At 29.5% G+C, this 14,476-nt stretch overlaps 1 protein-coding gene across 12 annotated transcripts in view; it reads right to left on the bottom strand.

Annotated features, from left to right (window-relative positions):
- The window catches only part of LOC119073245 (gamma-aminobutyric acid receptor subunit beta), a 60,296-nt gene that overhangs the window by 28,774 nt on the left and 17,046 nt on the right, over positions 1-14,476 (bottom strand). For 8 of the 12 annotated variants that reach the window (XM_037178571.1, XM_037178566.1, XM_037178563.1 and 5 more), the window contains 3 exons: positions 13,736-13,803; positions 5,754-5,980; positions 1,818-1,900 (listed from right to left, as the gene is read on the bottom strand). In XM_037178571.1, the coding sequence (XP_037034466.1) occupies positions 1,818-1,900; positions 5,754-5,980; positions 13,736-13,803 (378 nt within the window). Of the gene's footprint in view, positions 1-1,817; positions 1,901-5,753; positions 5,981-11,270; positions 11,339-13,735; positions 13,804-14,476 lie in introns of all 12 variants that reach the window. The other 4 variants (XM_037178567.1, XM_037178565.1, XM_037178573.1 and 1 more) reach the window with 1 other exon arrangement.

The following is a 14,476-nucleotide window of genomic DNA, read 5'->3' on the forward strand; positions in this document are numbered from 1 at the left end:
TCCATCCGTTAGATAATTCGTTTGTTTCAAAATTAAATTAATGGTTGTTTTAGCTTTATAATAAATTATGTTCACCGCAGTCCCACTACGAGGAAGTAGCGACACGTTTCCTTTTTTATTAATGTTTTGCAGTGTATATATACATATCGGTGACTGTATTCGTATTTTATATATTATACTGTATACAGTACACATCTACACAATGTAGATGATTCTATGTTATGTCATAGACATTGAAAATTCATTCAGTTCACGATACGGGAGAAAATCTGTTAAGAAAATATTTTTAAAAATTTAAAGAATATATCGCAACAGCCAAGGGATATATTCAGTGTGTGATATAAAAAAAAGCAAAAAGGTTTTTATTATCTCCGTTCTTGAGTTCATCTCAGGAACGTTGTTGTTGTTGTTGCCGTTCCTTTTTTATTCCAGAAGGAGCGTAGTACTTTACCAGTTACGAGAAAGTTAAATATTTTGTACCGAATAGCAAAACGTTTCTTTTTCGGTGTATGAAGCGATCGTGAAATTATTCAACGACCACACCTTTATACACCCATTAAATTTGTGAACTAAATTGTGCAATGAAAATAAGCATTGTGTTAAAGAGAGAAAAATGATAAAAAAGGCATGAAATAAGCTTTGCTTTTCTTAAAATGAAAACGATCGGCGAGATATTAAAATTACACGACGATTAAATGCTAACAAATGCTCCATATTCAGCTTTTGTAATATTAATGTTCAGACTAGAATATGACTTAGCCGAGTTAACTTTGTAAACGTCACGTAGAACATACACAAAACATATTTAATAATGAAAGTTCAATTTACAAGAGGATATTTCAATTGTGGATGGCAATTAATAATTACGACGATAGCGCTGCAGTTTGTATATATATATCAGAAACAAAAGCCTGTCGAATCTATCCATTTTTCAGTGAAGTAGTGTACATGGACGCAAAAATAAATTTAGTTTTATTTTAAGTTCGTTTGTTAGCTTGATTCGAGCTTTGATTTTTTTTATAAAGTATTGTGTATCTCGTAGTATATATACACTAGTGTACGTATTTGTATATTATATATATTATATTAAAAAAGTCAACCTTCTGCGGTTGCTGTAGAAGAGAAGGCGACCGAAATCCAACCAATTTTTTTTTCGTATATTTTTTTCTGCTATAAAAACGAAATAAAACTTAATGTTTGTTTATTCGGTTATTTTTAATTAATAAGAACCTTTTTCACAAACAGGGGCTGTTTAATTAGATTTTGTTTAATGAATTTTTATTTTATATTGTTTACGGCATCTTCTTTTTTGGTTATAATATTGAGCGGTTGAAATTGAAAACAAATTCTATATTATTCATTTGCAGAAAGTTTTTTTTATTTTATTTTTAAATTTAATTCGATAATTTTGAATTTATTGTCCATTCACCATCTCATATTGTAATTTATTTCATTTTTTTTTTGTTTATTCATTTTGTTTGTTTTTTGTTAATGTTAACTGTTTATTTATATAAATTCTGCCTTGATTGATGACACTGTTATTCTTTAAAGTTAATTTGAAAATTGTTCATAAAGCCGCGAAATAAAAATGTTTGAAAAAAAAACAATAATTTAAATCATATAACTAAGTCTTATTACTAAAACATCGAGAAAATGTAACAATTTGTCTTTGCTTTTTTAATTAATTTTAAATTAAAATATTTTACAAAAATTACATGATCTCGTTAATGCTAATTTGTCGTTATGATTAATTCTATTTAGTCATTTTTTTTGTTAGAAAAATTATTGTTAAAAAAGTAATTCAAATAAATACTTACAGCTCTCAATTTCAATGTGACAAAGTTGCCGATCCATTGGAAAATATTGCAAGTTCATGGGACATGAAGCGGTAATAGTTAATCTAAAAAATAAATGATCATTTTTATTAGGATACTAAAATTGAAAATGAAAAAAGGAATAGTAGATTACTATACCAGGGAATAAATTGATATATAGTATTCAGGGCTGAAGCCCTCGGATACTTTTACTCATAGTCTTACGAGATATCAAATTATTTCCCGTATGCTATTCTACTTTACGAGCGAGGTAAAGGGTTTTCCCTATGGAGGGAATGGCCCTATTACCTCCCTAGTAAAGTAATATTAGATTATGGATGTGTATGCTCTATTTAATCTGCCGAGAACAATTTTATATAGGGATAAACTTTTTTGCCCTAGGCAGATAAAGTTCTGTAGCACACTTATGGCGTAAATTAGACACGTCGTTAGTCGTAAGTTAGGTTTAATTATTAGGGTGTGTCGATTTAAATTTTTATTTTTAGAGATTCCGGATCTCGATCTACCGCGATTCACCATCGCACTAGCAACAATAATCAGCAATTTTTTTTTAATAAGTCAATATAAGCTTGCACTGCTTTTTTAAAATTTTTCGAGCTAAACGAGGTAGCTGGATTGTGGGTCCGATCCAAAAAAAAAAAAACAATCTACAGATGCTTTTGCAGAGTTCTCACTCTGTACAGCATCTAGAGGGTCTACTAAAGCATACAAAAATTTAAAAAAAGTTAAAAAAATGTTTTACCGTCGTTTTTGGTATAGCACCAAGTTTCACCGAGGTGCAATTGTCAAGAATTTTATAAGTGAACTTCATCTCTTTTGGGTGAATTTTTTTTTTCAAGCTATTGTTGTGATAGCTCATTTTGTAGGTATTTCAATAGCGCATCCAGTAGACGTACAGTTTCGATAGGTAAATTAAATTATTTTTTGTTTAGCTCAAAAAAAAATTAAAAAGCAGCGGTGCAAGCTTATATTGACTTTTAAAAAAAACCTTTTTGCTGATTATTGTTGCTAGTGCGATGGTGAATCGCGGTAGGTCGGAATCCGGAATCTCTAAAAATAAAAATTGAAATCGACAAACCCTATTAATCATAGTTGTCATTGTCTTCTTATTTGGGAAAAGGTTCGTGAAACGTAAGCTCCGTTTCATTGGTTAAATTTATCTTTCCAAAACTGCAAGTTTTTTGCCACTTCTTTTGTTTAATTATAGGCCATTTTTAGCAACACTAACTAGCCAGAGTTCATTGCTTCATTAATTTTTTTAATGTTTTTTCTCTTTTATTTTGAATAAGAGTGTAACAAGACATTACATAGCTCAAAAAAAATGGAAAGTAGAGTTTTCGTGTTGGTGATCGGCGTATACGTGGTCAATAAACACACGAAAACTAGATACAGTAAAATACTATTGAAAGGAAACTAGGTAAAGTTAGCAAAAGTTCGAGTTCAAAAATTAAAAATTTATATCATATCTGTTTGCTCACTGTTTCTGTGATTTAGCCTGTGATTTACAGTATTGTGCATGCCTAAATTCATAGACGATGGTTTCATGTTTCATGGATTGTTATAAAGTGGGACACAGGAGAAGAAATTGGTTTTATTTTCAATCAGCTTTGTTTGCCGAATTAAAAATTTATAATTGTCTGACTAAAACGGCAATTGAAAGTGATAACTTGCAGCAGTATCAATGTCTAGCCTTACAAAATTAGATCAACATTTCTAAGTAAAGTTGTTAATACCAGACGTCGACACTCTTATATGAGATCTTATCTCCAGACGTATCTTTATGATTTTTCTTTTCAACCAATTCGATGTGGTGTGTTCGAGACATACTAAGCAATAATATATGTTTGCCAAAGAACAAGTAAATAAATAAAAATGAGAAATTGTCTTATCTAAAGAAGAAATATAATTCGGGACGACGTACATTTTCGAATGACTACATCGCTTGCAGTTTTGATTGATGTATGAATAATAATGTTGTGTATCCCGTTGATATTTTAAATATGCTCAGTGTACAAGCTTTAGTCCTCCATTATGTATGTGATGAGTAAATAAATTATTTACTTCAACCACACAACGATGTGGGCTTTACAAAAATTTGGTCAGAAATATATGCCGATAGCCACAACATAACATCATATTAAATCAGGCCACCCACCTCAAAGTGCTAAAGCTTCCGGTCTATATTACAGATACAATATAACGAGTGACTAAACATCAAGTTAATCGTTCATCTCACAAACTAAATTGTTCAGTGCACCACAAATCTGGGTCACTTCATTCGAACACACATTGAACAATAAATCAAAATTATTAATATATCTGGACCTGAATGTATGGAGTTTCAACTTTATGCAGAATTTCTATAGTATCGCATAATCGTGTATACGTGTTTATAGAGAACACATTGTTCGAAATTTTGTTAATTTTTTTTTTGTTGGAAAAAATCACCTTGTAGATAATCGGATATTGGATGTGCTTTTCCATTTGAAATAATCTGACTTATGATTTCGAATGGGTAGAATTGTAATTCATGGTGGACCAGTATGTTGAAATTGGTAATGTTTTAAATTGTACGTCTGTTAGGAACAGTTGAAGCCGTAGGGTAATTTGAAATTAAAAGAAAAACAATTAATTTCTAGCTTTGAAAACAATATCCTTAACATGTTCGCTTTGAGAGAGGCTATAGGCATGCGAGCATGTCATTAGGATATCGTATCGTGAAATACGGAGCCGAAGTTCCTAAGCTACTGATACTGATATAGTTTCACGTTAGGAATAGAAAAATTAAAGTACCGTCTACAACACAATGACAATAAAACACAAGAGGTCCCTGATATCAAGGTTATGTAAGTCCATCAGCTCGTCTGCAACGTTTCACTGAATTCAAAATCTAATCTATCATCTCTAGGATTTCTAAGAACACCTACACTTAGGATAATATTTCAAATTTCAATTAAAAAACACAAATGAAAAATTATTTCAAATAATTGCTTTTCATGTTGTTTAACTTGAAGCTTTGCACAATTTTCATATCGTGTAGATTTCTGTGAACGAGATCAATGGTTCATAAAAATTGTTTCCCTTTAGGCTTATTGTTTGTTTGTTTGTCTGTTCTTTTTTTTCATACTGTGATCTACTTCATATATTTGCCTTTTTTCCACTTTTTTTCAATATTATATTTTTTCCGCTATATGCTCTTTGACTTTTCGGTAGGCAAATAGAGAAATGGAGATACAAATATCGTGTACACTGGCGGTGCTGGCTGAATAAATATTAAATCTCCCGATGTTTACGTTATATTCAATGTTCCTATTGTTTTATCGGTTTGGATGAAGCGCTTGATAAATAAAAATTGTTACAGTAGAGTAGTTTTGAAATTGTTGTATACATTGATGGTTTGAAATAAATATCTTGAATCGATATTGTGGTATACGTATACGAGGTACGAAATGCATTGAACCAAAATGACACAACAGGGATTTTTTTACAGTTTTTGAACAATTTCCATATTTTTAATAAATTGTTTGCAATCGAAAACTACGAGTGTTCATGAACGAAAAGCTCAGACTAATACGTTCTTATGGTAAAACAAATGATGTAAGAGATTTCGAATCAATCGATTGAAACTTATGGTAAATCCATAGAAGTAACAGAATTGATAATACCAATGCTAATATGTTTTCCGTCGTCGATAGGTTGACTGCTAAAATTGTACATATTTTGTTGGCATTCTTATTTAATGACTGCAGATTAAGTTAGTATTTTGTTGACGAAACCCCTTTGGTCCATAAGACAGCTAGATAAAATTTTAAATTGAAATTTTGTGCATGAAGACTGCAAGGCTCAATTTAATTGAACCCATTATTTACTAACCCATTTCGGTAAACCGTAAAAGTAAGTTTAACAAAAATTACTTACCGCATACTCCTTGTTATCGAACCGGAATGATGTACACGAATAAATTCATTGCTAGTTGTCGCAATATGGAAGTATGATTGTTTCTCATTAACAAAAAATGTGTCAGGTACCCAAATACTTTTTACAAATTCCGAACCAACCGACAGTGTTTCAACACCAGGCCGTTTTCGGTATGCCAGTCGTGGATCCGTCCAAAATTGACGAAAGTAAAAATCCAAAGTGAAATCCTAGATGTCGATGTTTTGTTTTATTCGGAAACGAGAAAAAGAAAATTTTAGCAAAGGAATTTGCATTTGAATGGAATTTTTAAAAAATATGTTATTTGTGTTAAATAAACTGCAGCATTTTGGAAGTGACTCATTATTGAACATTCGATATTTGATTTTATTGAACTGTGAGATGATTAAAAAATAAACGAAAGAATCAATTTTCAATATGAAACAGTGAAGTCAAATGAATTTTCAATTGTGTTGCATTGTATCAATTTGAATTATGTTATGGCTGCTATAGTCTCATGATTTAATTATACTTTGGCTAATGTCAATTAATTCTTTTGGCCAATTCCGTAATGCTGTTGTTTAAAAACAATAAAAAATTTGAAAATTAACATAAATTACAATTGAAAAAAATTCAAACGAAATTTTTGTTTAAAAAAAATAATTAAATTAAAAAAAAAATTGTATGAAAAAGAACATAAACAATTCTGCAGCACAATAAGCTCGCTTAACTAACGTTTATATTACAGTTCTACAAGCAAATTACAATGCAGATAATACTTATGGTACTTCATGTTTGAATAGCATGCAATTCGGAAATTTTTTTATATTTTTTAATATACAAAAATGAAAATAATTTTGTTTTCGTTTTCCATATATTATTTCGAATATGGTATATGAACATATATATATGCGATATATGCACTGATTTCCAGTATCACACGTTTTGTGGATTACGTGCAATACTAAGAAGTTGAATTTATAAGCATATATCACACATATATACATACACCACTCGATCTTAGGTTACATTAACCATGCAAATATAATAAAAGAAAAATATACACCCAACTTTCATTATAGTCTCGAGGCAAAGTTATTTCGGATTAAATATTTCAAACTAATGAAAATGTATATAATATTGTCGTACTCATTCGAGGTTTCATTCTCCGTAAGAGTATATGTATGGAGACGTATAATATACAAAAAGTGAACTTAAAACAAAATTTTGTGACCCCAATGGAAATGTGAAAGAAAGGCATGCATAAGAATGGCGACAATTTTTTTTCTTCTTTCTTTTAATTTTTTAAAAGCAACATTTCTTTGGAAATTATTATATTATACATACATAATCCATATTTTGCGATAAGAGCCATAAGCTGAATGTACAAAGTTAATTTCTGCATGAATAATGTATAAGCGGTAACTAGCTTTTAGCCCGTTTTACGCGTTACAATGTATGTGAAGAAGTGAAGAACATAGTCTTGTGTGTGGATTTGTTTTTAGTATTCAAGATGTTTATCCAATTTATGGAAAAAGTTGGAATATCTCAACGGATGGAAAACGGATTTTCACTTCTTATGAATAGGAATTTTGGTCCTTCTACCGTATTATATATCATTACCAATATATATATATATATCATTACCAATATATATATATATATCATAGCCAGTATACCAGAATTAATTAATTTGTAGTTATTTTAACGCGTCTGAGCTTCGAAAGCTGAGCAATGTTGGAACGTTTCAAACACTTTGCCCTCTTGCGTTTAAATGAAAGTAGTTGTATACACGGTAAGTAATCGTTAATAATTATCCTCTATGAAAGAAATGAAAAAAAAAACTTACAATTGATAAAGGGCCGTACGAAAACGCAATTATTTTAATAAAATCTTCGTGGTAATTGCATTCCATGAATACCACATGCAATAAACTGCCAAATTGTATTACAGAAAGCAGTTGAACAAAGCAAAGCACAAATTATTACGAAAAGAATTGCAATTTTATAAACTCTTAGCTTAATTCTACAATGTTTTATGACTAGACTATAATTGAAGTTTAATTTATATTTTCATTTAGAAGTTTTGAATCATAGCACTTTTGCGCAAAAAAAATGTATTTTGTTTAAAATGAAACTCTATTTTCGTCTTTCGGAATTTCTGTAAAAGGGAAGAGGGGTGCTCATTTCAATATCCATTACCACATTGGCAATAAATTGTAAACTTCATACTACTTTCTTGCTTCATCAATGAAATATAGAAGGGTTTACTTAAGTTCGCTGGTAAATGGTTTGCAATAAATTCAAAATACCGATGTCTATTGGAAAGGGAATAACCAAGAAAAACCAAAGTTAGTTAGGGTTTACTATGACCAGCAGGTTAAGTGTAAAAATAAGTTGAACATTGAATTGTGACTCAATTGAAAATTAAAAAGAATTTTTATGGTGAAGCGAAGCTTGCAATTGTTAAGTGCTGAATGCTTTTTGAATGAATGTCTCGAATGAAAATATAAATTCAACAGACTACATCAATCAACGAATACCATTAAAATAATAGAAAAAATATTAAATAACCAAAACAAACCGTTTTTATGTCATTTGTTGTTTTGAAAGAGAATTTAACGTTTTTTTTCGTAAAAGGTTTTTTATTTATTTATTTTTGAATATCAATCATAGCAAGGACGTTAGATGTATTAAGTCCCACTATAAAAGGCAACCTTTTCAAATCTTGGCAAATTAGAAAACTTTTAGTCGTAAAAAAACACCCATAAAACTGGACTATGTACACAAGGACTTAAACATTTTTTTTTGTATTAATATAAAGTAAAAAGCAAATCAAAGTTTATTATTAGTAGGAACTTATGGGAGAAGCTTAAGATTTTAGTCATACTTTTGATTTATTAAGCTTACTTACAGATCAGACATAATTTAGTAACAGAAAAATGATTAGGTTAAAAAATCATCTTTGTATTTTGCTAGATTTTCGTTTGACCGTCAAGTATACCATCTGGTTATGTAAACAGGTTGTAGTAGGGAATTACGATAAAGTATAAATGAAAATAAAACTGAAAAAATTCGTTCTCTTAAAAAGTAAATTATTTCTATATAATCAGAAACGGGGCAATGGGTCACGTCCTAATGTGACTTTATTTTGACCATGATTTGGTTTTCCATATGCGTTTATTTGTTGTATACGTTTCATTTTTTTTTATCATAAATATTTGTCAGCACCTCTTTACTCTCGCTAGTCTAACAATTGAATTAATTCATAGACATTCAATAAAAACAAATTCGAATCAACACTGTCTAGGACCAGGAAAGGTGGTATCAGAGAAGTGTCCTTTTTTTGGGGTTGAATAAAAAAATTCGAAGTCACCAAAAAAAGTAGCACAAAAAACTCGACCTGAGCTCCTTATCCGAGCATGTGCTGATAGAATGAGTTTCTCATTTAATTTTATTTAAATTTCGAATGAATTCCGTTAATTGATCGACTGTGAAGTGAGGTAAAGTGGAGCATCCGTCGCCTTTGAACTAAAAACAAAAAGGGTAAATATATGTAGTAGTATCATCGATTCGACGAAATTGTTAATTTCTGTCTCTTTAATCAGTATGATGAAATGAATTTTAAATGATGAAATGATGAACATATGGGAGGATAACACACACCACTTGAAATTTTGCTAAATAGTTATTTAATTCACGTAAGCGAGATAAAATTACATTTCGATATACCAAAATTGATGTGAAGTTGATTGGGAATCTATAAATTTGCGAATAATGATGAAACTTTACATTTTTTCCGAACATTTTTTGTTGTTGAACACTAATGATCAATTGTATAACAGATTTAATTTAAAGGTTAATTCAAAAGTAATTAGTTTTGTAGCTGCAAAGTAATTGTTTGTCAAGTCACTCTAGCTTAAAACTAAAAGTTCTGAGTATAAATTACGTAACGGCCGCGTGGTCAAGAGAAGACAAATCGATCAGAGTAAATTATTTATTGAAACAAAGTTAAAAAATTACTTTGATGAAGAAGTAGTTCGGTGAATTGGATATTATTCGAACTTTATATTTACCAACACCACCAACACCCTTTGGCTCAAGATAAGCGATTATGTTTTCACCAATAACTATCTGACAAAATAAGGTTTGAAAGTGAATGCGTATTGTTTGAGTTGGATATTTTTCTCAGCGAGAAAGAGTGCCAATTATTTCACTCCAGTTAATCGCTTACGTCAACTTTATTTGTTTTTGTTTTTAACTTTCCATATCAGACAAAAGTTCTTCAAGGAATTTTATTGTTGAGGGAGAAAACAACGGCGTCATTAAGAAAAAAAAAATAAAAACAAAAAAAATCTGGTAAAAAAATGTCTCTTTGTTCTTTCGAAAACACAGAGCAAAAATAAGACAATGAAACAAAACCGTTGGAAGAAGAAAGTAATAAAACATATCGAAAAGTCAAGATTTCACCGCAGTTAGTCGTAACGGTTGGGGCTATTTGTACACCAAACTTTAAACTAAATAATACACCTATATTGTATCACAGGTTTCGGTTGTCTTTTTATTTCCATTTCAAACCGAAATAAAATCAAATTAAAACTTAAGAAAAAAAATCCTGTTATAGATTGGACCATTAAACATTTACAATATATAGATAAACCCATATTACGTTTCAAAAATAATGTCTGACCATGCACGCAGCCATCGTATTCAGGGCTGCGAGAAAATGGAGTTGTCTTTCGGTTTTCATTTTTCTCTTTTTATCTAAGTTAATATTGTTTACCATAAGGTATATACACAATTATCAAAGCAATTTTGTTTGGTTTAATTCTTCTTTTTTTTTGAAAAACAAAAAGAAACGAAACAAATTGGAAAGTAAATTTTGTTTTGTGAAATTAATATCCGAATCAAAAACAATTGAAAATAAAAAATGAAAAGCTAAAAATAAAACGACTTGATACGATAATGCAATATAGAAGAAGTCGTAGATGGAAGAAAATAATAAACAGACTTTGAACAGAAGAACAAAATAACCGATTAAAGCAGATCCATCCTTGCATATTAATATTATGTTGTAATTATGAACGGAAAATTAATAAGAAAACAAGTTAAACGAATTTTGTAAACAAGAAAATAAACGAAGATCTTTACAGATTTCAATTTTAGGAAGAAAAAACAAATGAAATTATACCAAAAAAAAAAACATATTTTTCATTTACGAGGATTAATCAAAAATTATAAAAACAAAATAAACTTAAAATACTGATCGGAAGCTCGCCGAAAAAATCAATTTTTTTCGTTGCATGTGAGGTTGTAATTAATTTTTTCATTGGCAACTGATCTGGTGTGTATATGTATCGTAACAACATTTATATAATATATAATAATAATAATTATATAGACATATCCAATTCAACATATTAATTTGATTAAGTGTGTTCATATACTTTTCTTTTAAGAATTGTAGTTGATTTTTTAAGATCAAAAATATATAAATTGTTATATAAGTTTGGGGATGTACCATAAGAACTTCGGAAACCGAACTGATAGATAGCACATACATTGTGACGCCAACCTCCACCGGGGGACCTGGAACATATTACATAAAATCTGAAAGAAATAAACTTAATACAAAAAGATCAATTTTGATTGATTTTTTTGGGAGATGAAATTCATTTTTTGTTTTTGTTTTGTTCAGTGTTTCGCTTTTCTTTCGTCATGATCACAAATTCAGTGCTGTCTCTCTTCGGTGTTTAAACACTTTTCATTTGTTTTTCGTTTGAATGATATTAAAAATTAAAAAAATAAAATATTTTTAGAACGATAAATGAACATTGAAAACCAAATCTGACGGTCGAAGAAATAAAGTTAAATTTGATCATTTAGTGTCGGTGACTTTGACCATGGAAAAAATCATACGATAAAATTGAGCACAGTCTCGCAAATAAGGTATCGATTTTTCCAACATCACATCCACCAACGTTGAAAACTTAACTCTTCATTGTAAATTTTTAATTTTCAGTTTTGATTATATTCGAATTATTATTGCATGAACGTGGCCCATCACCTCAGTTCCGATGGTTTTTTTTATAATTATACAACAAGGTATTTATCGACCAATGTCCACAAAATACACTTTTCTTTAATGGTCAACCAGGAGGGACCTATACCAAATTAGATAGCATTTACAGAAAAAGGGGATGCATGATAGGAAATTATAAAGGAAGTTAGTATAGGGGGCTCGGGAGTTCTGTCTGTAAAACGTTTTTTTGTAGCCATGTGATTTACGATTTTTTTTCTATCTATAAAATTCTGTTTAATATATGCCTGAGTTACTAACATTTTTGAGAACGATTCGAAAATGAAATGTGTTGTTTATTGAATGTTTTACTGTGTAAATGAAATGTCGCCAATCGGAACTTGACTTTACAGACACAAACATTTTTGGCGTCAGCTATGAACGAGACCATCGTTCATAGAATTATTTCATTTTTAATCCCTGATTAACAACACAGCTTATCGAAAAATAACAAACAATATTTTGCTGTTTAATTTATGGTATTTCATCCTTGAAACTTTGTTCACAATAAAGTCTTTAAAAAAAACAAGATTCTGTTCGAGTAAAGAAACATACTTTCCCATGAAAATTGGATGGAGAATGTTGGATAAAGAAACAGTAAAACCAATCAATAGATTTTTTCTTGTACCATAATCCGATTTTATATTTTAAAGTTTTGTGGAAATGTTGAAAGTAGAACAATATTTTAGTTGCAAAAAGTATAAGCAAATACTAAAGAAAAGTTCACAATAAATGCACTTCATGTTCCAAATTTTGCTATTCAAATGCTGTGCAGATGGAAATGTTTTTACATATTTTCATTACGAATTCATGTATTGACCATCATAACATCCACAGGACATGAAAAATTCTAAAATTAACAGGTTTCATATCGAAACGTATGTGTATATGAATCTATAAGTGCAGCCATACATCATACACAACTCATGTAATTATACAGATGCTGACATTGAAGGTGAATCTTTTCTAATCTCTCTAAAAGATGGTAAAGATTAAATTTTTTGGGATATGTGTTTCGTGTGTTAAAACAAGTACGAAAATAAAACGAAAGAGGATATCAAAAGAATTTCTAATTATCTTAATGTGCCATTAATGAAGTTAGTGGTGCCGTTTTTATATGATTATATAATTCGTTCCGCGTCCGTTGATAGTCATAACCAAAAATGTAAGGAAAACTCTATAAATATTTCTTGTTCGTTCAAACTTTAACCCCTTTTGCCTTAACATGTATGGAAAGATAATGGGCGGCAAATTAAATGTCGATTCGATGTAAAGAAGTGAAGATATCGCAGATATGACGGAAAATTACCATAGAAAATATCCTAACAAGTTGTGCTAATGTTAATAAATCTAACCCCACTTGCCATTGACATAGTAGATTTCTTTTAAAAAAGTAATACCAAAATGTGTTACGTTTATAAACAGAAAAGACCAACAAAACCGAATATCTAACAAATTGCTTCGCTAATTTTATTTAGAAAAATATTGTTTTGAAGTTATTTATACTACTTTCTACAAATCAAAAAAATAAATTGTAAAAATAGTTCATACACAACCATATTGTTAATAATATTTATAAGATTAATTTAGGTTTTATTTTTACAAAAATTTTGGTGGATTTCAATTAATTGATGTAAAAAGATTTTGTTGTTGAATTTTCGATCAATATTATTTGATTGATTGTGTCAATATAAAATTGAAAATGATTTTTTTGTTGTTATTACAAAAGAATGATTTAGTTGTTATGGTTTTTAACTGATTTATAAAAGACGGTGAATCAAAAAGGAAAGCTTGGTAATATTTTTGTTTATTGGTAAATCAACAAAAAATCTAAAACAAAAAATCAAAATGAAAGAAAAGGTAAATATCTTATAAGAAAAATAAAAATTTCGAAGCCTTATTTGTACCATTTTAACTTCAGACAGCGAACTAATCGACAGCACATACATGGTGACGCCAACTTCTACCGGTGGTCCTGCAAAATTAATAGTTTTTTTTTGTTCTTCCTTTTAACTTTTTTTGAAGGTTTTGTATTGGTTTTCATTTTATTTTTTTTAATTCATTTTTTGGTGAAGAAACTTTCAGTTTGTTAATGAATGAATTCGCATACAGTAAATCGAAATGATTTTTTTTTTGTCTATTTCCAATGAGAGTTTCGTTAAATTTTGAAAAAGGTAAACTCGACTGAAGAGTTTTTGAAACATTTTTTTTTTATTATTTTGAAATATCGAATTGAGAATGAAATGTGCATATTATTATTGAATTGAGGTGATTGATGTAGCGAGTAGTATTAAAATTGTGTTCGGTGGCGTAAGTTGTATTGAAAATAAATTAAAAAGCTTTTTATTTCAATACAGTGTTTTTTATCGAACTTGTGTGCAAAAACACTCAAAAACAAAATAGGCAATTTGAATGGAAAATAAAAAAGTACAGAGAAAAAGCTTGCAGGTTGTGCAATTTGTATCCCTTTTTTCACTAATAAAATCGTTAATTAGTCGATTCTGAACTATGGAAATATATCGCTAAAAAAACTTTTTCTCCTTGACCAATTTTGTTCAGTTGAGCAAGGATCACTTTTTAGTAATGGGATAGGTCATTAAGGTAATTGTTATCAAAACAAATAAAACTTCCAGTGAAGTATGACAACT

This window comes from Bradysia coprophila, unplaced genomic scaffold (genome assembly GCF_014529535.1).
Source record: "Bradysia coprophila strain Holo2 unplaced genomic scaffold, BU_Bcop_v1 contig_138, whole genome shotgun sequence".
Taxonomy (NCBI): Eukaryota; Metazoa; Arthropoda; class Insecta; order Diptera; family Sciaridae; genus Bradysia; species Bradysia coprophila.